The sequence below is a fragment of the Oncorhynchus kisutch genome, linkage group LG15 (assembly GCF_002021735.2).
Source record: "Oncorhynchus kisutch isolate 150728-3 linkage group LG15, Okis_V2, whole genome shotgun sequence".
Lineage (NCBI taxonomy): Eukaryota > Metazoa > Chordata > Actinopteri > Salmoniformes > Salmonidae > Oncorhynchus > Oncorhynchus kisutch.
The window spans coordinates 63,743,690-63,771,034 of NC_034188.2; the positions used below are offsets into that span (position 1 = coordinate 63,743,690).

Below are 27,345 nucleotides of genomic sequence, written 5' to 3' on the forward strand. Positions count from 1 at the left end.
AGACGTTTTGGGGGTGGGAACCAACGCAAAGGCAAAGGGGTCAGGAGGAGGAGAAACCACGTGTTTTCCATGTCCAGCTTTGACTGTCCTTCCTATGTAGACTTGTTTTTGTAAGATCGTACCCTCTGCATGTAACTGGCTAGCCCGTTAGCTAAGAAGAAGCATTTCACAGATTAACATAGCAATTTTGAGCAACATATTTCTGTTGCCACCTTAAGCTAACTAGCTGCCACACTGACTGCCAAATAATGGTGAGCAAGACGGATGACATCCAAGCGTCAGTACCCAACTGTAATGTTAACACAGTTGATCTTGCAGAAGGAGAAACGCCAGACCACCAAGAGACCAAGGCACCAAACAAGGATCCTTGTGCGTGTGGTAAGTAACTAGCTAAGGTCACGTAGTTATCTAACTTGCTAGTAGAGACTAACTATCATGCAAAATGTTTATGTTGTATCGTAATGCTAGCGGCGTCGGTTGAAAGTTATGAAATTGTGCACATAGCTAGTAACTAATTACCGCGTTAGCAAGCTAGCTACACACATGTAGAGTTAATTCAAAGTAGTCATCTCATCTGTCAATGCGTTGATTAGTCTGTTAGCTAACTAGCTGAAAATGCAGTAATGGGCCTCAGTATTCAAACCAGTTTTCTATACAACCAAGATGTGTCAATTCAACAATGACAGCTTGCTTGAGCTGTTGTATTTGCTAGCTAGTAGTTGTTGTGTTGGCTAAACTAACGTTAACATGTAGCTAAGTGGTTAGTTTAGGCCATATCAAGAGGGTTTAGCTAACAATCAAATGACTATTAGAATTATTTAGATAAGCTGTTCGACTAAGTAGTTTGCTCACTGGCTGTATGCCAAACAAAGGCACAACCATTGATACACACAACTAGCTAGCTAGCTTCGAAATAGTTAGCCAAGCTTGTGGTGATGCTGACTTGTAGAACAATGGCTGATATAAATGTGATTATAGTGGATACAATTGTATTACTTTCTATCTTAACAATGTGGTGCGAGCACCCCACGTTCTAACGCACATGGGAACACAGCTGTTCTGTACCTGCATGAAAGAACGAATGGACTGAAGGTCACCTTCAGTGGAACTGCACATTTCAAGATCATAGAGGGGTTCTAATCGATGTGAAGTAATTTCACACGCCGTTTTCTATTAATATAAGCTACTTTTTTCCCAGTTAGTCCATCAAATGCATGCTATTTTTGTGACCTAGTAATATCGAAGTGACTAGATCACCAACGTCCCCGTTAGTTGGCATGATACCTTCCCGATCCCCCCCTCCCGTTCAGAACCGGAGAGGTTGGCTGTTCCTCGACCGGGAAGCGGAAGCTGACCCTTTGAGAAAAGTCATGGTGCATGCACGGAGAGAGAAGGTTATTCTTGAGACATTCTGAGTCATATAGCCGGTAAGTGTCGTTTAAACAAACCGATTTTCATGGCTTGCCACCGATCGCTTGCGTCATATATAAAGTATTGATGATCGAGACAGTCACATGACGCACTACTGGTATAGGTTTGGTGAATGTAAGGCCACTGTTGAAATTACACAACCTTATGCAGCCTTAACGACAATGCCACAGCTTTCGGTGTCACATTTGACAGGACCTTGAGTTGCATGCATAGACGCCTGTGTTGCCACGACTATAACGTTACACACAATATAGTTAGTTCAGCTGTCACACTTTGAATTGGCCTCATTGTCACAGTTATTGCACGACAACTGTACTGATTGTAATTGATTGTAGGGACTCATTGTGTCACAGCCAGTGACTGTAATGTGTAATAACATGTCATTTGTATCAGAATACAACTCTTAATTCCAGGTATTTGTAGGTTATGTTATGTTTCATCAATTATTTGCATTTGCAGCAAATGATTTTGAGACATAAACAAAAACTTTATGTACCAATCAGTATTTGTTGGAAGATGAGAAGCATATTTTTAATGGCTAGCCTTCACCTAGACTAGAGCTTTGTATGTGCACCACATAGACCATCATACTTTCTTCTAGTGAATTTAAGTTCTTGTTTATGGACAAAGTGTTTGTCCATCATAGAGCTTTAGTATGTTGGCAACCTTTGTCAGCTATTGACAAGATTCATTCACAACTCCATAGGTATTAAGTAATCAATACCAACAATATAATTGACCCCTAAACCACTTTCCTATTATTGGCACTTCAAGATACGATCACCTCCTTGATTAGCTTTCTATTGCAATCCACCTCTCATTTAAGAGAGGCCTGCTGGACTAGACAAATGCCTTAGGCTGCATTTGAGCCTGTTTGTTAACTACCAAGACACTGAGCTGTGTATCCTGCAATACTGACAGTATTGTGACAGACAGCACATGGCACACTGATGCGGTAGCATGGGGGTTAGCAGGGGTGAGAGAGGTGGAGGAGGTTGAGGGTAACGGGGTGAGGGGGTCTGCTGGTAATTGTAACCGAAGGAGCTTAAATGCTCCTCAAGGGTGACCTTTGTAGTCCTCAGGGCACTGTCCAGACTCTCCACACGCCCCTCTAGCCCCTTGTCATCTCTTGTAATGTTTTATTAACATCAGGCCTTCATAATCACAACCCAGAGAGGTATACTACAAGGTAGTATCAAATGAGTTAGCCAGCAAACTTTGATAAGCAACCTGAAATAACTGTTGATTTGCTTGTTCTTTATTTGACCATGTCCATTTCAAGCTTATCTTTTTCAAAAATTAAGCTATTTCAGAATATTTAGGCAAGTTAACTCCTTGATCCTGCTTTGTCGTATACCCCACAGGTCTGAGGTCTAAAACAACAACCCATTCTAAAACACATCAACATGCTTCAGACAGAGGATTCATTTGACTGGTTATGAGACCTCCCTGCAAAGATATATGCATGACTCTGCAGGAAAGCGTTCCCGTCCTGCTCTATATCAATCTATCAAAAGAAGGTTGCCATCTTGTGGTGTAATAAATCTATCTATGTTGGACAAAAAAAAGACCTTGCTCTGTGCCCCCCCCTCCCCCAAAATGCTGTCTGTTTGGTTTATTTTTGCCCTGGTCTGTAGGCCCATCATGTCAAGGTCTGCCATGTCAAGGGGATGGGGAATGAATTCATCTGTAGTCGAAGCAAGAACAACGCTCAGTCCGTGGTTAACCTTGATCAGAGATATAACAGCTTACAGCAGACAGGGCAGCAGACAGGGCAGCAGACAGGGCAGCAGACAGGGCAGCAGACAGGGCAGCAGACAGGGCAGCAGACAGGGCAGCAGACAGGGCAGCAGACAGGGCAGCATGGAGACTGGTAGCTCGCTCTCTGGATTAGTTGGCCTAGTGGTCTTTCACAATTTTGATTGAATAAGAACGTTAGTAGTGATCAAGACATTCACACCTCGAGGAAATTGTGAAAATGATTGTTGATCTCTTGTAGCCCGCTTTCTATTATTTTCCTAATTGATCTCTTTCGTCTTCCTTTCCATACTATCAGGGACCTAACTCTTTGACCCACTGCCCTGAATGAGACGTATCCTGGCGTGAGGATAAGTTTGGTTACTGTGCAACCTGAGGAGTGAGCTAAGATGCTAATGGTGCCACTGGATGGGGTGTGGAAGGGTTGTTTTGTCTAACTGGTTTAACTGAATGCTGGTCTGCCTAGTCCTTCTGCTTCCCCTCCCCCTCAATGATTTACCTGTTCAGGAGGATCAAAGCTCCTTGCTTGTGTAATAATCAACATTTTTCCTCCATTTAGTCTAGGTAAAGGTTGGTCTTGTGGTTGAATTTTTTATTTAACTAGGCAAGTCTGTTAAGAACAAATTCTTATTTACAATGACAGACTAGGAACAGTGGGTTAACTGCCTTGTTCAGGGGCAGAACAACATATTTTTACCATGTCAGCTCGGGGATTCGATCTAGCAACCTTTCGGTTACTGGCCCAACACTCCAACCACTAGGCTACCTTAACACTATTAAGATAAATATTTCTTATTGAAATAAGCAAAGCCTTCAGTTGGATAATCTGTATATGTAGGCCTAACTCACCCACCGAGGCCAGAATATGCATGCCAGTATGACCGAAGTACTGCAGCAGTTTGTGGATTCTGCTTTCCCTTCCCTCCACCTGCTGCCCTCTTCATCTGTGAATTGTCACCAACGACATGATCCTCTCCTGTCTACACTACACACAGTGACATGAAGGCTCAACCTCCTTAAACACGTTTAATTGGGCTAAATGTTTTGAGTAATGCAGAAGGTTGTGTAATATTGGACCCCATTCCCCACCCTTTCACCTCACCCCTAGTGCTCTGTTCTGTTGCTGTAGGGCCAAGTGGGTCTGTTTTGCAATTATTAGGCTAGATGATTTTCATAGTGCTGTCTGGCACTTTGTACTCTTGTTCCTGACACTTGTAGTCTTGCCTTCTCAGTACAGATTGAATAGCATTGGCAGCAAGTATTCATACACACCATTATTTGAAGGCTCTTCCCCTACCTCATCAATTACACTTGAGAAAATTAAGCTGTATACATTTTCATTAAATTGATGTGAGTCAAGTACCATGTTGGATTTTTGTGGGAGTTACAAAAATAGTCAAACTGAGCTGAAAAGTGAATCTTGAAGAAAGCAGAGGACCTTGAATGACCGAAGGGATTCCCACTGTCTGTTTGTGACAACTCTAAGAAAAATGCAATAGCTGGGGCATTGATGGAGGGAGGAAAGAATTAATGGATAGATGAAGAGTGACTTGGATCAGGCCAGAAATAGGACACCTAAGGAGAGAGACAGAGTAACTGTTGTAACTTATCAAATATGTCTGCTTCTACAACAGGACAGGATGACCGGCCACTGTACCTGTTTCTAAAAACACAGTTGATCCCTTCCTTCACCTCCCTCCCTTCTGACCTACAGAAACATTATCCCTTGGCTCCTATCATATGTTCAAGTCTATTTCCCTTGTTCTTTTTTAGTAGTCCGTCTTCTCTTGCAGCATGGACCAGTTGTTGGCCAAGGCTGTTGTGTTTGGTATTCAGAGCGTGGTGAGTCTTTCTTTCTCACTCTTTCATTCCCTCCGCCCTCTCTCTCGCTCACCCTCTTACTCTAGATTCCCCCAACCACCCCCTCTACGTGGTAACCCTGACACTGCGTTACCCTTGACGTTGAACAAGGGTGCGCCGGTTGCAGTTGTCTGGGAGAGAAAACAGCCCCTCCACACTGCAGGCCCCACTTGTTATTTATGTATGTAGCCTTTCCTCTTGGCAACTCAACCCACACCATTCAAAATAGTACAATATTTTGTGACACTTTTTTTGGTTTTATTTTTAGCTCTGGTAAATGGGAAACACCCCTGCGACACAGATGTGTCTCCACAGTTACAATGCCTTGTGCCAGTGAGTCCCCTTTGGAGGTCAAGGAGGTTGCACTCATTCTGGAAGTGAAGATGTATACACACACACAAAGGGGAGGATTTGTGTGGATGGCTCTATTTTCCTTTCACACTTTCCAGTATAGTTCCTCTTCAGTGACCTTGGGAGTCTGGTGCCCAATGTGGAGAAGGTGAAAAGCACCAGGCAAACAAACCACCAACTTTTGTGTTCTGTACTAGAGTCTGATGGTTAAGAACTCCGGGTTGAGAGAAGCAGACCAGGGTAATCTGTATACCTCTGCCTCACATGGCAAAGGCTGGAGATCTTGTTTTCTGTGCTAATTGGATCCTATTCTCCTTGGATCCTATAAGTCGCTGATTTAGCACTGTAGACTATGCCCTTTTAGGAGTAATCTAATCTGACAACACACACTACTTTGTTTGCTATCTGTAGGCTTATATCCTTATTAATTCAGTTATGTGTCACTCTGCCATGACAATGCCCTCTCTACCCATCTGTCCAATCAAATGACAAGCTATGTTGAATGTATTTCCTTCTGTTCAATCACAGGGCACAGTGCAAGCACAGTGGTGATGAATGGGGGCGGGGCCCACTATCATTCGGAGGAGGAGTCCAAGCAGGATGGGGGTGGTGACACGGACGGTGTGGAGGATTCTAACGAACAGGAAGTGATTGTGATTCAGGATACAGGTTTCACCGTGAAGATCCAGGCACCCGGGACGGAGCCTTTTGACCTCCAGGTACAGTACATACTTAGACAGCCCAACAGCCGGTCCCAATTTGCCACTACCCCTTGACCCGCCTAATCCTTCAACGTCTGCTGATCTGTAAGGTGTAAGCAATATAGTGGATGGAAGCTCCACCAGCACACCGCTTATATCTTTCCAGAGGCTTCAGATCTGCAAACATTGAAGGGTTAGGGCCAAGGTGGAGAGATGGGGACCAAATTGGGACTAGCTGTATGACCAGACATTATCAGTCTCTATTGCTATAAGATGTTAACCCCTGCCTGCTCCCCCAGGTTTCACCCCAGGAGATGGTGCAGGAGATCCACCAGGTGTTGATGGACCGTGAGGACACCTGTCATCGTACCTGTTTCTCCCTGCAACTGGACGGCAACGTGCTGGATAACTTTGCTGAGCTCAAATCCATCGAGGGCCTGCAGGAGGGCTCCCTTCTCAAAGTAGTGGAAGGTAGGACTTGGTGATATGTTCTCAAGTCAGCCACTAGCCCCTACTAAAAATGGTATAGGTTTAAGATCGAAGGCAGAATCTCCTCCTAGTCCCCTTTCTAGAGAGTCTACAGTCCAGGAGACAGTCTGTAGATTGCATCGATAATAAAGTAATGACTGTCCTTTTTCCTCACCCCAGAGCCCTACACAGTGCGCGAGGCCCGTATCCATGTGCGTCATATCAGAGACCTGCTGAAAAGCCTGGACCCATCTGATGCCTACAATGGAGTGGACTGCAACTCTCTCTCCTTCCTCAGTGTCTTCACCGACGGGGACCTAGGAGGTGTGTGTGCGTGCACACGTGTTTGCGTACCCAATTGTTTATTTGCGTGTTTGGGTGGGTCTGTTCAGCGAGAATTGGGGTGAGAGAGATTTCAGTCAGCATTCTGAGGTATCCAGCCGCCTTTATCCTAGAAATGTGTATGTCTGTGTCCTAGGTAGCAGGCTATAAAAGTCTTCGGTCTGACCTGTGACCTTATCTCCTCTGCAGACAGTGGTAAGCGGAAGAAGAAGGGCAGTGATCTGGAGCAGATAGACTGTACCCCTCCAGAACACATCCTGCCTGGCAGCAAAGAACGCCCCCTGGTGCCCCTCCAGCCACAGAACAAGGACTGGAAGGTAATAATGACGGTAATTACGATGATTTTAACACATTTATCCAAAGAGGCTTACAGTTCATAGTGACATATATTTCACATTTGCTGTAAAAATTAAAACCCACAACCCTGGTGTTGCCAGCAAGCTAATTATGATCATTCTAATGCCATCTCATTTACATAGATTCATGTGTGTCTCTGTGACATTATCTGACAGTTCAAAAAATGTGTTACATTCTTCAAGGAGTTTGTCCATTTGTAGTTTACTGGCTTCAGCTCCAACCTTTTGATCTGCTTGTTGGAGCCATTTTTATATAGCTCGCAATGATTTGCTAGCTAAGTGCCAGACTTACTCAAGCCTGGCACTAGTACACTTTTATTATTCTAGAATAAGTAAATGTGGTTATAGAATAAAGAGTAAGATTAGTTAAAAGTTGAGTGTGCACTCAACAAAACCAGCATACATCAGCTGGCTGGGTTGTACTATATCCTGTACATCCTTATCACCATAAAGTGCAGATTAAGTCATCTATGACCCTTTTCCAATATCCACACTAGCACACCACAAGTCATAAGTCACATTCCAATGTCCATATCTGATTCCCCCTCTTGCTCTATAGCCCATGCAGTGCCTGAAGGTCCTGACTATGAGTGGCTGGAACCCCCCCCCTGGCAACAGGAAGATGCATGGTGATCTGATGTACCTGTATATGGTGACTGTTGAGGAGAGACACATCAGTATCACCGCCTCCACACGGGGCTTCTACCTCAACCAGTGAGTCTGGCTTTCCCTTTCTCCCGTTAGACTTACCGCATGCTGTTTTCACACTACTGCGCTGAGCCGAGCTGGATTGTGTTGGCCTGCTTACACATCCACCACTTGCTGGAACTGTACTGGAAAGTGTGAAAGGGAAAATATCAGAGCCAGCACAGTATGGTTAGCTTTGGCAAGATTGTGTGAAAAGTCAACTGGCCAAGGCTGAGAGTTGACCATAATGAGAGATGACCATGGTGGTGTTGTTCCAGGTCGACCACCTACACCTTCAACCCCAAGCCAGCCAACCCCAGCTTCCTGAGCCACTCGTTGGTTGAGCTGCTGAGCCAGATTAGCCCTGCCTTCAAAAAGAACTTCACTGTCCTGCAGAAGACAAGGTAAGTGGGCTACGCTAACCACAATGAGTTATTTATTAGTTATGTGTAATGTGGGGAAAACAAACTAAGCATACAATTATTAGTCATTATCAGAAATGTGTATATATATTTTTTAAGAGCTAAATATATTAGCCAGACAGTAGTTATTTTCCTTGATCATTCAGGTAAGCCTTATCTGAGAAATATTCCCGCTGTGATACATGGATCATTTAGTTTCTGATTGACTGCAGGGTCCAGCGGCATCCTTTTGAAAGGATAGCCACACCCTTCCAGGTGTACAGTTGGACCGCCCCCCAGGTGGACCACACCATGGACTGTGTCAGAGCTGAGGACGCTTACACCTCCCGTCTAGGCTACGAGGAACACATACCTGGACAGGTACACACACCATACACCTCGCTCCTTGGCTACGAGGAACACATACCTGGACAGGTACACACACCATACACCTCGCTCCTAGACTACGAGGAACACATACCTGGACAGGAGAGGTCAACCGATTATGATTTTTCAATACCGATTAATCGACCGATTTTTTAAAATAAAAAGTATTTGTAATAATGACAATTACAACAATACTGATTGAACACATATTTTAACTTAATATAATACATCAATAAAATTAATTTAGCCTCAAATAAATAATGAAACATGTTGAATTTGGTTTAAATAATGCAAAAACAAAGTGTTGGAGAAGAAAGTAAAAGTACAATATGTGCCATGTAAGAAAGCTAATGTTTAAGTTCCTTGCTCAGAACATATGAAAGCTGGTGGTTCCTTTTAACATGAGTCTTCAATATTCCCAGGTAAGAAGTTTTAGGTTGTAGTTATTATAGGAATTATAGGACTATTTCTCTCTCTACCATTTGTATTTCATATACCTTTGACTATTGGATGTTCTTATAGGTACTTTAGTATTGCCAGTGTAACAGTATAGCTAGCTTCCGTCCCTCTCCTCGCTCCTACCTGGGCTCGAACCAGGAACACATCGACAACAGCCACCCTCGAAGCAGCGTTACCCATGCAGAGCAAGGGGAACAACCACTCCAAGTCTCAGAGCGAGTGACTTTTGAAACGCTATTAGCACGCACCCCGCTAACTAGCTAGCCATTTCACATTGGTTACACGAGCCTAATCTCGGGAGTTGATAAGCTTGAAGTCATAAACAGCTGCTGGCAAACGCACGAAAGTGTTGTTTGAATGAATGCTTACGAGGCTGCTGGTGCCTACCATCGCTCAGACTGCTCTATCAAATAATAGACTTAATTATAACATAATAACACACAAAAATATGAGCCGAAGGTCATTTTTTTAAATTTATTTTTTATTTATTTTACATTTATTTAACCAGGCAAGTCAGTTAAGAACACATTCTTATTTTCAATGACGGCCTAGGAACAGTGGGTTAACCTTCCGGTTACTAGTCCAACGCTCTAACCACTAGGCTACGCTGACGCCCTGCCGCCCGGCAGCTACGCTGCCTGTCGAATCCGGATACTATCATCTCGAAAACAAGACGTTTATTCTTTCAGTGAAATACGGGAACCGTTCCGTATTTTATCTAACTGGTGACATCCCTAAGTCTAAATATTCCTGTTACATTGCACAACCTTCAATGTTATGTCATAATTACGTAACATTCTGGCAAATTAGGCGGCCCAAACTGTTGCATAAACACTGACTGTGTGCAATGAACGCAAGAGAAGTGACACAATTTCACCTGGTTAATATTGCCTGCTAACCTGGATTTCTTTTAGCTAAATATGCAGGTTTAAAAATATATACTTCTGTGTATTGATTATATATATATACTTCTGTGTATTGATTTTAAGAAAGGCATTGATGTTTATGGTTAGGTACACATTGGAGCAACGATACGCACCGCATCGATTGCAACGCAGGACACGCTAGATAAACTAGTAATATCATCAACCATGTGTAGTTATAACTAGTGATTATGATTAATTAAGTTTAATGCTAGCTAGCAACTTACCTTGGCTTCTTACTGCATTCACGTAACAGGCAGTCTCCTTGTGGAGTGCAATGTAATCAGGTGGTTAGAGCATTGGACTATTTAACTATAAGGTTGCAAGATTGAATCCCCCGAGCTGACAAGGTAAAAATCTGTCGTTCTGCCCCTGAACGAGGCAGTTAACCCACCGTTCCTAGGCCGTCATTGAAAATAAGAATGTGTTCTTTACTGACATGCCAAGTTAAATAAAGATTAAATAAAGTGTACAAAAAAAAAAAAGAATCGGCCAAATCGGTATCCAAAAATACAGATTTCCGATTGTTATGTAAACTTTAAATCGGCCCTAATTAATCGGTCGACCTCTAGTACACACACACCAAAAATAGTCTGTTTTTTAGAGTCAGTGTAACATGGGGTCTCTGTTATTTATTCAGACGCGAGACTGGAATGAGGAGTTGCAGACGACCAGAGAGCTGGCTCGGAAGAACCTGCCTGAACGCCTGCTGAGAGAGAGGGCCATCTTCAAGGTGAGCCAGCCTACAGCAGCAGTTGAAGCCCAACTCCTTTCCCCTCTTCTCTCCTGCACTCTTTCATGCTTATTTGCTTTCTCCAGTGAGCCTCGGTCATCGACTCTCTCTTGAAGCACCCTCCTTTTATGCTACTGTCTGTTTCCGTCTATATCCTGTAGTGTGCACAGACTACTCTACATCCTTACGCATTCACTTTCTAACTCTCCTCCCCTCTCCCTCTCTCCAGGTCCACAGTGACTTTGCGGCTGCTGCTACTCGGGGTTCCATGGCGGTGATCGACGGCAACGTGATGGCCATCAACCCTGGCGAGGAGACGCGTATGCAGATGTTCATCTGGAACAACATCTTCTTCTCCCTGGGCTTCGACGTCCGCGACCACTATCGCGAGCTGGGCGGGGACGCTGCCGCGCACGCTGCGCCCACCAACGACCTCAACGGTGTCCGGGCTTACGGGGCCGTAGACGTGGAGGGGCTGTACACCCTGGGGACAGTGGTGGTGGACTATCGGGGTTACCGTGTCACAGCCCAGTCGATCATCCCTGGCATTCTGGAGAGAGAGCAGGAGCAGAGCGTTATCTACGGCTCTATCGACTTTGGGAAGACAGTGGTGTCTCATGGGAAGTACCTGGAACTTCTGGAGAGAACCAGTCGACCACTCAAGGTGAGGAAGACGATATGATAATGCCAGTTTCATGGTTTATTTTTAAGTCTACTAATTGTTTGGGATTAATGTTTTTGTCAATACAGGGTAAGCAAACTTCAATATCTTTTGTCACTGCACCGGCCTACAGATGTTCAACGTATATTGACTGCCGTGTCTCTAGCCTGCCATACTGTGGTTATCACATTCTCTCTGTCATAATGACTGACTCGCCCACCCCCAGGTCCAGAGACACAATGTGCTGAATGAGAAGGATGAGTCCGTGGAGCTGTGTTCCTCTGTTGAGTGTAAGGGCATAATTGGCAACGATGGACGCCACTACATCCTGGACCTTCTGAGGACCTTCCCCCCCGACCTGAACTTCCTGCCTGTGGAAGGGGAGGAGCTTTCCCCTGAGAGTGTGAGACAGGGTTTCCCCCGCCAGCACCGCCACCGTCTGGCCTGCCTCCGACAGGAGCTCATTGAGGCCTTCGTCGAGCACAGGTACTGTAGGGTGCCCTGGGTATGTCCCTCGAGGGTCATTTGATGTTCCCTTTAGTGTATGGTTGTGTCTGCACATTTGAATGTTCAAGTAACTGAATGGATGTCCTACTGCCTCGGATAATAAAGATTCTCTAATCTACTCCTCAGATACCTCCTCTTCATGAAGATGGCAGCACTCCAGCTGATGCAGCAGAAAGCCAACAAGGAGAGCAAGATGGCCACCCTGACAGAGAATAACAGCCCCGAGGCAGCCGTTCCAGCCCTGCCCTCCACGGAGAACCCAGATGCTTTAGCCAAGTCCTCAGAAACTTCCACAGAAACCCTCACTGACGGCAAGTCCAACGCAGTCCAGATAGAGACCACCTCTACCACTGATGCCCCTCAGCCAGCAGCAACAGAAGCCACAACCACAGAAGCAGCCCCCAAGGCAGAACAAACAACAGAAACTAACATTCCCTCTGCTGCAGCAACAACCATGACTGCCTCCCAGGCAACCCCTACAGAGGATAATGTGGTTCCCACGGTTACCACCAATGGGCCATTGGTGCCCGTTGCCACAGCGATTCAGAACGGGGAGTGCGAGAGCCCTCTGGATGGTAAGGCTGAGGATAGTATCCCGGGCTTAGCCCAGGCCAAAGAGCTGGCTGAGTCCTTAGCCGCAGAAGATGGATCCGGTATCGGTACGTCCAAACCATTGCAGGGTAGAGAAAGACTGGGGATATCCAGTCGGTGGAGAAATGCTTTTAAAGAAGAGGTCTCTTTATTTGCTCCATAGACTTGCATTTAGAACGGTGTGTGTGTGTGAGTTGTTAGCAGTTGACATTATTCTTCAATAACACAGACCCCAAAACAAATCGGGGACAAAAATAGATTGATTTGAGAAGAATCATAGATGTTATGCTGGGAAGTAGATGTTCAGTCTCCCCTGTCCTCAGTTTTTCTCCACAGAACAAATAAATAGGATGTCATTTATAACCCCCCCACCCTAGCCTGGGGTTGATCAATCAGAAGTCCTTGCAGTACAACTGGGCCAGTGGCCAAATAACAAGAAGCCTGCTCCAGACTCAATGAACAGACCAATGAAAATGTGGCACGTGTAGCTCTGATTTCAGGACTGACATTCCACAGATTCTAAACAGCTGTTGAACTGAAAGCCAACTATTTCCATTGACAATTCCCTATTGACCATTGGTACTCTATTTAGTTTTTAGTACTGTATTTATCTTAAAAATATTCTTATATTCCCCCTTAGACCATTTTAAAGAGTATATGTGTGGTTTTTCATCAGGATGTGAGAGCATTTATCCATAGTATCACTAAGAAGACTTAATGCTGGAGTCTTAGTTGCATCTCTCCACCTGGCTAGGTGTCCCTGTCCAGTTCTTAGCCTCCTATGGGGTGAGCATGGACCCCAGTAAAATCACTAACAGTGTGAGATATAGCAATCCAATAACCACATCTGTCAAGTTTATTTCTCATTGGCTGGTGTGACAATTAATCAAAGGGTTTGATGCTCCAGAAAGAAGGAAAGAATCCCTGGTTGAATGTGATCATTGCATGTGTGTGGGATAGCAGGAGGTGGCCCCTGGCCCTACCGTCTGCTTGACAATAGCTCTAATGACAATGTGTTTTTAATTTAAAAAAAAAACTAAGATCTGCAACAGTGTGTTGGCATTGGACAAAAGATGATAGTGGTGCTTTTGGGGAACTTACACCATATAATTTTGATTTGAGTTGCCCAGCTAACTTGGTATATTCATAAAACACCCCTCTCCTCCTCCCCTGATCTCACCAACCCCACCCTGACCTGTCTCCATCAAGACCCTAAAAGCCGAGAGGTTGTCCTCAACGCCTGCAAGGCCGTGGGTTCCATCAGCAACACCTCCTTCGACATCCGCTTCAACCCAGACATCTTTTCGCCAGGTAGGATGATGGTAAATGTAGTGCTTTTAGGAGAGGTTTTGTGTGGCAGCTGGCTCTGCTGTACAGTACTCATTTCCTCCCCATGTCTCTCCCCCAGGAGTGCGTTTCCCTGAGGACAGTGTGGATGACATTCAGAAACAGAAGCAGCTGTTGAAGGATGCTGCAGCCTTCCTGGTGTCCTGTCAGATCCCCTCTCTGGTAAGTTTCAGGGCAACAACATGGTACCACGCACAAGCAGTCATTGCCTTAACGATATTTCAAACTATTTTCTTACATCACTGTATCACTAGCCTTTGTGTCTGTCTAGCTATTTGTGGGTTGGTGTTTCCTTGGTTATTTGTTCTTGTGTGTGTGTGTGTGGTAATTAATTTTTCTTATGCGTGTCTTTCCCTCCAGGTGAAGGACTGTCTGGACCACAGTGCTCTGCCTATGGATGGAGCCACGCTGACTGAGGCTCTGCACCAGAGGGGCATCAATGTGCGTTACCTAGGCAACGTGCTGGAGTTTGTGGACAAGACCCCAGCCAAGGCACAGCTGGAGCACTTCTATGTAAGCCTAAACCCCTGACCTCCATACGCTCTTGAGGACTGACTAAGGAGAAATATAATGAAGGGCAATGATAGCATTATTAGCATAATGATAACCTTCTCGACTGTTCTGTTTCTACTGCAGACAGGGTGCAGGACAATACATAAAGATTCATCTGCATTAAGCTTGCTTTTTTCCCCCTGACGGTTTTGTATCTCTTCTGTTCTGAAGAGAATAGGTATCAGCGAGTTGATCACCAGATGTGCGAAACATATCTTCAAGACATACCTCCAGGTGATTGCTATTTTTAAGCAATGATTGTTAAATAATTATAATGTACTTAGGATGACACAGATCTTTGTACTTTTGCACCATGAAAATGAGTATCCCTACTTGCTTATCATAGAAAGTATTTATTTGTCTCCCTAAGAAATTGATTAAATATGAGAACAATAGACTATGTACTCCATCTCCCAGGGTGTGGAGTTGTCGGCCCTCTCAGCTGCTGTCAGTCACTTCCTCAACTGCTTCCTGTCCTCCTTCCCTGATGCCGTGGCACACCTGCCTGCCGACGAGCTCGTGTCACGCCGCAAGAACCGTAAACGCCGTAACCGAGTTCCAGGGGGAGGGGACAACACGGCGTGGGCCAGCCTGACACCCAGTGAGCTGTGGAAGAACATAGTCTCTGAGGCCCAGAGCTACTACAACTTCACCCTGCACTGGTGGGTGGGAATTAGGATTGATGTTTGCACAATAGTAGGCTTGACGTTAGCACACTATTCTGGCAGCTACCATGTCGGCATGCACTGGTGAGTGTGCTTGGGTTAAAGTTGGCGTAGGTTTTCCTAAAAACATGCATCTTTCTACAGTGAGAATGCTGACCAGGTAGTGGAGAAATACGGCCTTCAGAAGATCACCCTGCTCAGAGAAATCTCCATCAAAGCTGGCATCCAGGTAACTCCCATCAATTCCTATTTAGACTAGGTGTTATTTTCAACATATTGTATACATTTATTAAATACCTTCAGGTCTACAGAAATGCCGAGGGAGTAGGTGCCAGGGGTCAAATTGTAATTCAGAATGTGTATTTGAATGATGTCATGTTTTTAACCCTCCCCCTCCTAACAAGCTTCCTGTGTCTCCTGCCTCCCTGTGTTTTCTAGATCCTGATAAAGGAGTATAACTTTGACAGTCGCCACAAGCCTGCCTTCACAGAGGAGGACATCCTTAACATCTTCCCTGTGGTGAAGCACGTCAACCCCAAGGCCTCCGATGCCTTTCACTTTTTCCAGAGTGGACAGGCAAAGGTCCAGCAAGGTGAGGCTAGCATGAAGCTACAAGACCTCAATCAGCATGGCCCGGAACGGCATGGATGCTCCTAGTGCTAGAGACATACAGTACTACTCACACTAATAATGCAGCACACACATGCGGACGGGCCAAGGTCCAGCAAGGTGAGGTGGATACCAGTCCTGCTGGGCAGGATCAGAATGGGTCCTCCTAGGGCTGTGGCGGTCACAAAATTTTGTGAGCTGGTGATTTGTCAAGCAAATAACTGTTGGTCTCACGGTATTTGACTGTTCATTTACAAAAGACATTTAGCATCTCCTGGCTTCGACACACAGCCTACAAGCCATAATTTATTTTTCGACAGGTCTAAAGAAGCACGATATGAAGAAAATGTAGTCTATTTCAGAAGAAAAGAATAGCATACTCTGAGTTGTCCTGATGTGGCTATGCCAAATGGCTGTGGGCTGCACTTTTTCATTTGGCAGACAAGATTTGCTTATAATTCCGTGGCATTATTTTATAGTATGAAGAATACAATTGAACAAAGCTGAATAAAACATAAATATTTTCTCCAAATGATTTGAGGGAGTGCGCACGAGCGCTATTGTGTTGGGCAGTTAACAAAGAAATAGGTATTCCTATATGCTTAATTTAGAGTTATTAATGTAACTTTAGTTGTTCTACAAACGTCGGGCTATATGTTTAGATTTATAATACATTGTAAGGCTGCATGATGAGAGACTAATAATGATTTGAAAAAAGTAGCTTGAAAGGCATGAGCTCTGCTTTTGCACAGGCTGTACTCTCAATAGTCTCTCATTCACAGTTTGACAAGCACTTGATAATGCCTCGAATTTCAAGTCGACATCCCCTTTGTGGCCGCAATGCACCCTAAAACAATCCATGCATTTTGCGGCCCGGAGTGCTGCGTTGTTCCCTTCTCCCTGAGTGTGCTGTGCAATCCGAAGCGCCTCTGTCACATGATCGGGTCTTTCTCACAGGCTACAAGTTAAGACAGACACATCGGGGATGCAACTGCGTCCTTATCCAATTCCGAGGCGCATATTGAAGATATTGGAAGAACTGTCCACATTTTACTTTTCGTCAGCCAACAAGATGAGTAGGCCTAACAAACATCAACTATCACCCATAGTACAAAGTCAACCTTTTCTGTGCAATAAATAAATATTCCATTCATAGTCTGGGACAGTTGTGGGATGTGATAGATTCCAAATTTAATACAAGCAATAAACACTTTTTTATGCAATGTGGCTGATGCAACAGATCAGAAAATGTAGCTTAAAATAAACTATTGGGCTATTTCTTCATTATAAGCACAGCGTTGTACACATGATAGTAGGCTATAAGCGTGAATTTTTCCATTAACGGAAAACACCATTATCAAAGTGACTGCAAATGCAATTATGCATCTAATGCTTTTATTATAAAGGTGCATTTTATGGTGACAATGATCTTCCCCAAATGTGAAACTCGCACGCTGCTTATGTATGCCAGTTAGATCTACACCCCTTGTAAAGTGGATTAATGTGTTTAATTTTAATGATTTATTTGGCCAATTTAGTTGTGATACAAACCTTAATAAAATTGTAGGTCTATGTTTTAGGCTAATTTTAGGCCTATGGTGTGCGACTATGATTTGAAATTTGCAGTGATAGGCTAATATTGTCACCCATCAGAGTTGTAAAAAAATGTAATATTGTATGTAATATATTACATGTACTAAATAATATGTTTGAAATTTGTTTTGATTTCGAATGGACCATTATCAGGGGCCTCCCAAGTGGTGCAGTGGTCTAAGGTTGTGCCACTAGAGATTCTGGGTTCGAGTCCAGGCTCTGTTGCGACCGGGAGACCCATGGGGCGGCACACAATTGGCTCAGTGTCGTCAGAGTTAGGGGAGGGTTTGGCCGGCAGGAATGTCCTTGTCCCATCGCGCACTAGCGACTCCTGTGGTGGGCCGGGCGCAGTGCACGCTGACATGGTTGCCAGGTGTGCGGTGTTTCCTCCGATACATTGGTGTGGCTGGCTTCCAGGTTAAGTGGGCATTGTGTCGAGAAGCATTCGACCTTCGTGGCTCACGACCTTCGCCTCTCCCGGGTCCGTACAGGATTTGCGGTGACAATACTGTAACTACCAATTGGATACCATGAAATTGGGGAGAAAAAAGGGGTAAAAAAAGAAAAGAACGGACCATCATCATGAACCTGTCTCTAAAAGGGGGCAGCGGGAAATAATACATGTAATCTAGGCACTTAAATAGCGAATAGAGGAAGCTTTTCCTGTGGTTTATTTTCATGCCAGCCAGGTAGGCTATACTCCTGTTGTAAAGATAAACAATGTGCTTAATATTAGGAAAGTTGAGAAATAAATATAGTAGGCCTAGCCTATAGAATAAATATAGTAGGCCTAGCCTATAGAATAAATATAGTAGGCCTAGCCTATAGAATAAATATAGTAGGCCTAGCCTATAGAATAAATATAGTAGGCCTAGCCTATAGAATAAATATAGTAGGCCTAGCCTATAGAATAAATATAGTAGGCCTAGCCTATAGAATAAATATAGTAGGCCTAGCCTATAGAAAGCTGAAGGGATCCTCTTTTTATTAGCAGCCATCACTGTTTTCTCACTCAATTTTATAGCCTATAGAAATGTTGCGCAACATGAGCTCATGGGCTCTCATGAAGTGTTTGAGATTTTTGAATACATTAGCATTGATGGTAGCGTGATTAGGGGAAATAGCGTGCTGAATACCAGGCAGTTAGCATGTTTGGTAGGCTACTAACGACCATCAGCAGCATCAGAGCTTGGAATTTGACTGCCGTCATGACTCTTGACCGCCGGTGTGGCGGTAATACTGTTACCACAACAGCCCTAGGTCCTCCTAGTGCTAAACAGATATGCACATGAAGCTCTACTCACACATGCAACACACACACGAAGGCTGAGAAATGTTTCCTTCCTCCCCATACAAACCATGCAGAAGCATTACTACATTCATTCAACAATGCAACTTACCTTAGTGCCCTCTCTGAACCCGTTCACATGACTTTCTTTTGTGTTGTACAACAATTGTGGAAGCCTGAGTTTTTAACAAGGCCCCTGTCTGCAGGTTACCTTAAGGAGGGCTGTGAGTTAATCAACGAGGCTTTGAACCTGTTCAACAACGTGTACGGGGCCATGCATGTGGAGATCTGTGCCTGCCTGCGTCTGCTGGCTCGCCTTAACTACATCATGGGAGACCACCATGAGGTGTGCTGCTCTAGACATGATACACACACTTTTATATTTCTCTCACACATGAAAACAAATGGCCACAGCAATTCCAGTGACAGTCCTGACTTTTGTCTTCTCTGTCCACAGGCTCTCAGTAACCAACAGAAGGCTGTCTTGATGAGTGAGAGGGTGCTGGGCGTCGAGCACCCCAACACTATCCAGGAATATGTATGTATCCATGAAAATGGCTATTTAAAAAAAAGTTTGTTTCGTCATTAAAAAACAATACCAGTCCATGTTAGCTGTTTCTAAGTGCCTCTGGTTGCTTTCTCTCCCCAGATGCACTTGGCTCTGTACTGCTTTGCCAACGGTCAGCTGTCCACTGCCCTGAAGCTGCTGTACCGTGCCCGCTACCTCATGCTGATGGTGTGTGGGGAGGACCACCCTGAGATGGCGCTGCTAGACGTGAGTGGACCACAGTATTTACTTTCTAGTATTTAATTTATTTTCTTTTGATTGAAATCATCCTGTAAGTGGACGTGTTACCACGTTAACTCTGAAGTTATGTACCAATTTTGTGGAAGCCTTTGAGGTGTGTTTGTGTGTGACCTTTATCAAATTAGTTCTCCTTACACTTGTCCTCCCTGTGGTCCCGGGTCTCCTCCTATAGAGTAACATTGGCCTGGTGCTGCATGGAGTAATGGAGTACGACCTGTCTCTGAGGTTCCTGGAGAACGCCTTGGCCATCAACTCCAAATACCACGGACCCCGCTCCCTCAAAGTAGCCCTTAGGTAAGGACAAGGGAGAGGTATTCCCTTGAGTGACTGAACATAATTTTCAGTATATTAACTTACTTCCTGTTATAAACTCAGGTTTGTGTTTATCTTCAGTTGATTTAATGCAATTATTATTATTTTTATATATAATTCTGCAGTCATCATCTGGTTGCGAGGGTTTACGAGAGCAAGGCAGAGTTCCGCTCTGCACTCCAGCACGAAAAGGAGGGCTACACCATCTACAAAAACCAGGTAAGACGTACAGCTACAGTACACAAAGCTCTACACGTCCTCTCCTCAGAAATGGCTTAAGAACATTTGCTGAAATAAGAATATGTGCTAGATAGCCTCCCAAGGTGCGCTGCGGTCTAAGGCACTGCATCGCAGTGCTTGAGGTGTCACTACTTTCCCGGGTTCGATCTCAGGCTGTGTCACAACTGGCCGTGACCGGTAGACCCATGAGGCGGCGCACAATTGGACCAGTGTCGTCCGGGTAAGGGGAGGGTTTGGCCAGCCAGGATTTCCTTGTCCCATCGCGCTCTAGTGACTCGTTGTGGCAGGCCTGCAAGCTGACTTTGGTCGCCAGCTGAATGGTGTTTCCTCCAACACATTGGTGCGACTGGCTTCCGGGTTAAATGAGCAGTGTGTCAAGAAGAAGGTTCGTGTTTCGGCTTGGCAGGGTCGTGTTTCGGAGGATGTGTGGCTCTCGACTTTCGCCTCTGCCAAGTCCGTAGGGGAGTTGCAGCGATGGGACAAGACTAATTACCAATTGGATATCACTAAAAAGTAAAAAAAAAATACAAAAAAGTGGAATATGTGCTAGATTACCAACAACTGATATTAGTTGAGAGGTTAATCTATTTTTAAGCTTTCTTTCTCACTTTCTTCCCCTATGTCCCCTCTCAGGTGGGAGAGGCCCACGAGAAGACTAAAGAGAGCTCAGAGTACCTGAAGTACCTCACACAGCAGGCTGTGGCTTTGCAGAGAACCATGAACGAGATCTACAAGAACGGCTCCAACGCCAGCATCATGCCACTCAAGGCACGTGGCTTAGGGCGTAGCTATGGTTTTTATCCCGAAGACAAAATCAAAGGGCCTTGTATTGTACCCAGATGATAGCATAATCTACAGACCAATGTTCCCTCTAAACTGCGCGTACAGTAGCCCGAGACTGCCACCCAAAAATATCATCCCACAGAGAGAACAATGAGATTGAAGTTCACTCAACTTTCTAGAGTGGTCACCAACCGGGCGATCGACTGGTTAATCTCAAAGGCATTCCTACTCGATTGCCAAACATTTCTGTAAAAAAAAAAAAAGATAAATCCTTCTGTTTTTATTTTTTGGCTCGGGCTGTTGGCGGTAGGTGCACCTGATTCAGCTGACCTGTGTGCCGGGTAGGCGAACTTGCCATTTTGAACCATTTCCTGTGTCTGAAGGTACAAACTGCTCTCTGGCCAATTGGGTGGCTCAGATACTGTCTGCAGTAATATAGCAGGCATAAAACAAAGCTACAGCGAAGTTGATACTGTGAGATTTCAAAACGTTTAAAACCATGATTAGAGAGACTGTCAATGAATACAGAAAAGAGCTGCTGTTTTTATGAGTGAGTTCTAGTTCGTACTCAGCACTGTCAACACTTTTATACGCCATAAAATGCGCCTTCTTCCTATTTCCACTCAGCTCTACAACAAGCAGTGCAGCAGTAATGAATGAGTAGGAAACTATGAGGCAGAAATAATGCGGTGCGACTCGAGTTTCGCCATCAGCTGGAAGATGGTGTCCTTTTTGGTCAGTATCAGTGGAGGAAAGAGAGAGTGAAGGGATGTTGAGAGGGGGACCCTCATTCTCCTCTATTCCCTCTGCTGCAACTGACCATCAGATGCTGGCACCATCAACCCAGTAAAATGAAAATTATTTAAATGTATGCTCACTCAGCTGTGCCTCACAAGTAATACAGCAACGGATCTATTACCGGTGTGATCATATAGCCTACCTCAAATGTTGAAATATAATTTATTAAAAGGGCCTGAACAGCAAAGCCAATATGTGGTAGTAATATATTGGGCTTATAGTTTACTGCACAAACCTCATTGCTACAGTACTGTTTTTAATTAGTTTATGTTGCATAGGCTTACGTTTTTTAAGTCCTGTTAAAACAAAACCGAGCAGTAGATTTGGCTTGCATTTTGACTCAGTGATCTTGACTCAGAAAAGGTTGGTGACCACTGTTCTAGAGATTTCCCTGGTAACACTATCAACGTTTCCCTTTACTGTGGCAATTGTGATCGAATCAACACAATATTAGTCACTTTCAATGCAACAAACAAAACAAACTATGCAAGAGATTGTTGTAGGCAGAAGGTATCGGAGTATGATTCCATTTCATTGACACTTTACTCAGCCCGTACACTACACAGACCCGTGCGGCATAAACAATCAGACCATTGCCATATATGGATCTGTACCACTTACTTTGAACTGGACTGTATTTACAGCATGAGTGGTTGAGTAGATGCACTTGTTTTGTGATCAAAGCGAGAGCTGCATTTTGTTCATATCCTCTGCTTGTTAGTGAGTTATTAGCCCAGTTATAGATGATTTGTAGTCAGCAATAGGGGAATCATTGCTTCCTACAAAAGCACATAACGTGTACATTTCTAGACCTCTTTGAAAAGCAAATCAGGTAAAGAGCTTTTTTTTGTCTTAAAGGGGCAGTATTGTATTTTGAGGCAGGCTTGAATAAACTAAGTAGCCAATAGACAGAGGGTAGCATAGTTTGTCTGATTCTCTGTAATAATGGCATGGCAATAATAATACATTTTTATTCTATAAAGTGGTTTCTTGGGTCAAACAACAACCATTTTCAGCCACCTTGTCTGAAGGGCAAGTGGTTAAACAGGTTAATGTCAAGCCCTGCTTGAAATGCTTAAAATGTTATGGGATGCATTTTCTCCATTGTTTTTGATGGTATGCCACTCTGGTAGGCCTACATTATGATCAAATAGCCACAGTAGCCTACATGGCCACTGTTAAAACTGTAACTTAAAGTGGGTATAGCCTCTGTGTTCACAGTAAACGCGTGCTGGAAGTTGCACAGAATGTTCACAACGTTCAAGTTTGCACTCAGCAGACCTGAAATTTGCTCAGCGCCTACAATAATTTGAGGAACCATTGCTACAGACACAAGTTTCTTTTCAAATGTGTTGTTGGTGTTAGTTTCATAGAACAGTGTGTCATTTTGTTGTTTTCTGACACTTTCCAGTTTACAGCACCCAGTATGGCCAGTGTTCTGGAACAGCTCAATATAATCAACGGCATCATCTTTATACCACTCAGGTAAAGTGAAGTAGTACCTTTTTTTTCTTCTTTTTTTGAAAATGGAAACGTGCCAGGACCCAGTTCTGACCCGTGTGGAATTCCATCCACTCTTAAAAAATATAAATGTCTGGGCTCAACATTAACCCCTGTGGTATCCCATTCCCTCTGCAGTCAAAAGGACTTGGAAAACCTGAAGGCAGAGGTTCAGCGGCGGCAGCAGCTTCAGGAGTCCGGAAAAAGCATGGAGGAGCTCACTGTGGACGGTCCACTAGAGCTGGAGGACAAAATACCCATGGACGTTAATGTTGATTAATGTCAAACCCTCCATACCACACTACTTTCTACAAGGGAACAGATGTGATGCAACAGCCATCTCCTTGAATGAGCATGTGGACCTGAGAACTGAGCTGTCTAAAGATTAACAATGAAAACAAGAAGGGTGAAGGGTTGTTTGGGGCAGTCCAAGAGAAACATCTATGTATACATTGGGTAGAGTGTTTTATAAGAGGAGCTTCAAGGAGTAACAGAGCAAGAGTTACAGTATATACAAGGGTAGAATTTAATAAAAAGAGAATATAGAATCCATGTTCAATCTGAGAGCCCGTAGCCTCGAGCTTTGGTAAAGAAACAGGAGTAAGTGTGTGGCTGTGTGAAAGCGACCAAGGACGACCATGACATTGTATTACCAGAGCCTTATCCACTGTTCATCCCACTCCACATCAACCAACTGTTCCCTTTACCCTCTTCAACTTTTAGCCGAAGGACCACGGTTTACCCCGCCAACACTTCCAATAATCCTAAGAGAGCCACCGAGGCAACTAGGGCTTCCGGTTTCACCATGGCCCCATGTTGCCTCGAAATAACAACTGACACCCTGTCCCAAAACTCGGGAATTTTGTAAAAATATTTTTACTGTGAACTAGATCAGACTAAGAAACAGTAAGTAAAATTAACAGCATATTCTCTAATGTTGGGCTTCAGATTGGAAGTTCTCTTCTCGTGCGTTTAGTATTGTTAAACCTCACTTCCAGTCATCCATTTACTCGCTAGTGTTCCCTATGGTCAGTCAAACTATTTGTATTTCTATTTATCCCAGGTGGGTGGCTGCTTTGTTCTATCACAGCAATCAAACAGTGACGCGTGTGTGCTCTCAACAAGTCTTTTAGAATGATTTGTTATACCTTTTTTCTGTAAAAATGTATCTTTTTGTAAAATCAAAATGAAAGGGGGGAGAAAAGATTTTTAGGTCTGTCAATTATCCATTAATTGAAAGGTAGAATCATTCATTTCTGCAACAGCTAAAAGCTTTGAAGCACTGAGGCTAAACTCACCCACTGTTTTGGTCCCGTACCTACCACACACTAACAGTGTGACACGAACCCATGCACATGCACTGATACTGTGTTGGCGCGAAGTCTTGGATCTCGCTCATTGCATTATCTGCGGTGCTGCGGACTCATTTCACTGAGTCTACCTTTAAGCCATGTCTGTTTTTATAGAAAATATGAGTGGAAAATATGTATAAATAAACCTGTCTTTGGGGTTTAGACAGGTACTTGATCAATGTTGATGGAAATGCAGAGATGAAACGTCCAACTATGGCTTGAGCAGTAGACTCTATGGTCTCTTATATTAGATGTGTCCAGTCTTCTATTTTTCCACTTTTAAAGAATGTGTGCATGTATGTTTGTGTAGTCTAAGAGAAGGAATCAGATATGGCCATGGTTTGTAACACTTCTGCTACTTCATAGTGTAATGGCTAGGTTGGGTAAGCCACGACCTTCCAAATGTTTTATATTTTATACACAAAGGCTGTGTTGACACCGGAAGGCCAATTCAGGTATTTTGCCCAACTATTTGGTGGCTCCCGAGTGGCGCAGCTGTCTAAGGCACTGCATCTCACTGCAAGTCCCTGGTTCGAATCCAGACTGCTTCACATTCGGCCGTGGCCGGGGTAGGCTGTCATTGTAAATAAGAATTTGTTCTCAACTGACTTGCCTAGTTAAATCAAGGTTAAATTTAAATTGACAAAAAGATCAGAATTGGCTGCCTGTGTAAACTCAGCCGTCGTAAAATCATGGGACCGCTAATATAAACTTGTATGTAACATTCTTGGCCAGCGATGTTGTAAATCTGCTCATATGAAGTGATTGTGAGAAACTTCACCCAATCATTTGATAGATTAGACAGACTAAACACAGCACCACCAAAAGTGGATTGATTAAGGCTGCTTCAATATACCAAAAAGGACTGATAGCGGTGTGTGCGCGCTTGTGTACATGCAATGTGACCGACCCTCCCTTGCAAATTTCTTTCAAAAAATGTTGCGCTGTCTAAATGTATGTGACTAAAGCAATATAGAAGATGCTGGAACTAATTATTTTGAAGTGCTGCACTTGTGTTGCTGCAAGACAAACAGCTGTCATTGTAAGTAAAAGGGTGTCACAAAGAGAGAGGGGAAAAAACACTATAAATAATTTCTTGATTATTATGCTCCTGAAAAAAATTGTGGAACAATAATAGAACTTGGTATGTGATTTGTGCCTAATTTATGCTTCGAAATGGAACCAGGGTGTTAATGGTTTTCTTGTCAGCCCTTCAAAGCTTGTTTTAAATGTTATTTGAATTTAATTTTGGTTTCATTTCTATTTATGTTTGTCATAGGGACATCACTGGTTTCCTTTTTGAAGTGTATCTGCATTTCCTTCCTCCCCTCAGGTTCAACTTCCTCCTTCATGAATGCCAGTCCTGTCTTGCAGTACCCTTAGTGGCCATGGGGCGGTGCACTAGAGAGTACTTCCTTTGGAACCATCAGAAACAAATGAAAAGGCTTTATTAATGTGAAAATGTTTTTGTCCCATAAGGATGTTCAAATGCATATGTCCAGGCTAGTGTGTAACTATTTCATATGTTTCTCATTCGATTGACTTTGAGGGAAGCAAAATAAACAAGTATTTGATGGAATTGATGATGACGTGAACCTGAAAAATTGCAAAGGCTGCTACTTGTTTAAACCCTGAGGTCTATTGTTTGAGACTTAAGACATTTCTGGTAGAATAAACTCGTTGAGAGTGATCAAAAATGCCTTTGTCTGCCTAGAGATCTATTTTTTTTCTTCCATGGATCATCAAATCATGGTGCTTCTATTCTATTTCATCACCAAGGCACGAATTCTTGTTGTTAAGCTGTAATGATGTTCTAATTGTGTAGTAATATACCTCTTGATACATTCAAGTAATTGCATGAGAAAATGATTTGACTGTTCTTTAGATTCATTCAGTAGGGAGTGACAGACCGGATTATTTTATCAAAGCAAAGACCATGTATAATTTTCTCAATTTAACATTTTCAATTTCCAGATCATTCATATTACATATTGCTTCATCTTATGTAAACCCCTTGGTTTGTATGGATGGATGTCTTTATATTCAGAATGTTTCCAAATGTAGATTACAAAACTAAACCTGAATGTTGAGTGAAATGTTTGTGCAAAATTACATTTTGGGCATTTATAAGGCCATAAGGCATTGGAGAAGTCACCTGAGCACTCAAAGCTCTTAAAATGACTCCCAGCACTTCATCGATGTCAAACATAGGAGACTTATTACGTACATTTACACACATTTGTGTTCTCCCCAATTTTAAACAAAAATGTGTATTTGTCAAGATGACACATCTATTTACCAAAACGTCACACAAGAAGCCACCAATAGATCTGTCTATTTACTACTTTTAAAAAAAATGGCTCTGACCAAGATTTCATACATCTACTGAGCTGGGTTGTCTGCCCTAATGTCTAGTGGGGAGAAAAAGAGGTCCTATGTGACAAAGACAGTACATATCTGGTCTCTATCACCTCAGTGTAGATGGATGTCTAATGCACACTGATCATCTTGCATTGTCTCTGTGTGGAACTCAAAATGAGGGTTTGTTCTTCTGTTTTCTTTTCTTGAACTGACAAGATTTATTATGCACATTCTAGTGTTAAAGTCTGCTTCCCTTGCTGTGTGGTACCTATCTGTTGCTCTTTACAAAATAACAATCTAATTATTTTTGGTCAGAGTATGCTTTTGTATTAAAATTAATAAAGAAAACTAGCAAATAACACTTGGCTTGGATTTTTATTAACTACTTATTTACATATAAGATTGAGAGGATGTTAGCTATCCAGCTTGTTGGACATGTAATTAGATGCAATGATATTATCATGCATTTCAAGTGTAAAGACTGGATGTTTATTTTTGGTATCCTACTAGTGGACCTGTCA

At 43.5% G+C, this 27,345-nt stretch overlaps 1 protein-coding gene across 8 annotated transcripts; it reads left to right on the top strand.

The window, feature by feature from the left end:
* LOC109905664 (clustered mitochondria protein homolog) lies at nt 1-27,183 on the top strand. 8 transcript variants are annotated; one of them, XM_020503174.2, is made up of 27 exons: nt 1-378; nt 5,929-6,119; nt 6,401-6,572; nt 6,750-6,893; nt 7,101-7,240; nt 7,827-7,981; nt 8,233-8,358; nt 8,589-8,736; nt 10,765-10,857; nt 11,087-11,521; nt 11,745-12,004; nt 12,152-12,684; nt 13,826-13,927; nt 14,025-14,125; nt 14,324-14,476; nt 14,687-14,749; nt 14,912-15,177; nt 15,325-15,409; nt 15,619-15,772; nt 18,877-19,016; nt 19,128-19,208; nt 19,320-19,445; nt 19,651-19,772; nt 19,916-20,009; nt 20,664-20,798; nt 23,023-23,096; nt 23,250-27,183. In XM_020503174.2, exons 1-27 carry the CDS (start codon nt 249-251, stop codon nt 23,389-23,391), a joined length of 4,365 nt encoding a protein of 1,454 aa, XP_020358763.1. In that variant the 5' UTR covers nt 1-248; the 3' UTR covers nt 23,392-27,183. The 8 variants fall into 8 exon arrangements, with proteins under 8 accessions (XP_020358763.1, XP_020358764.1, XP_020358765.1 ...); XM_020503175.2 differs by having other exon boundaries at nt 7,101-7,228; XM_020503176.2 differs by having other exon boundaries at nt 2-378; nt 14,933-15,177.
* Nucleotides 27,184-27,345: the final 162 nt, after the last annotated feature.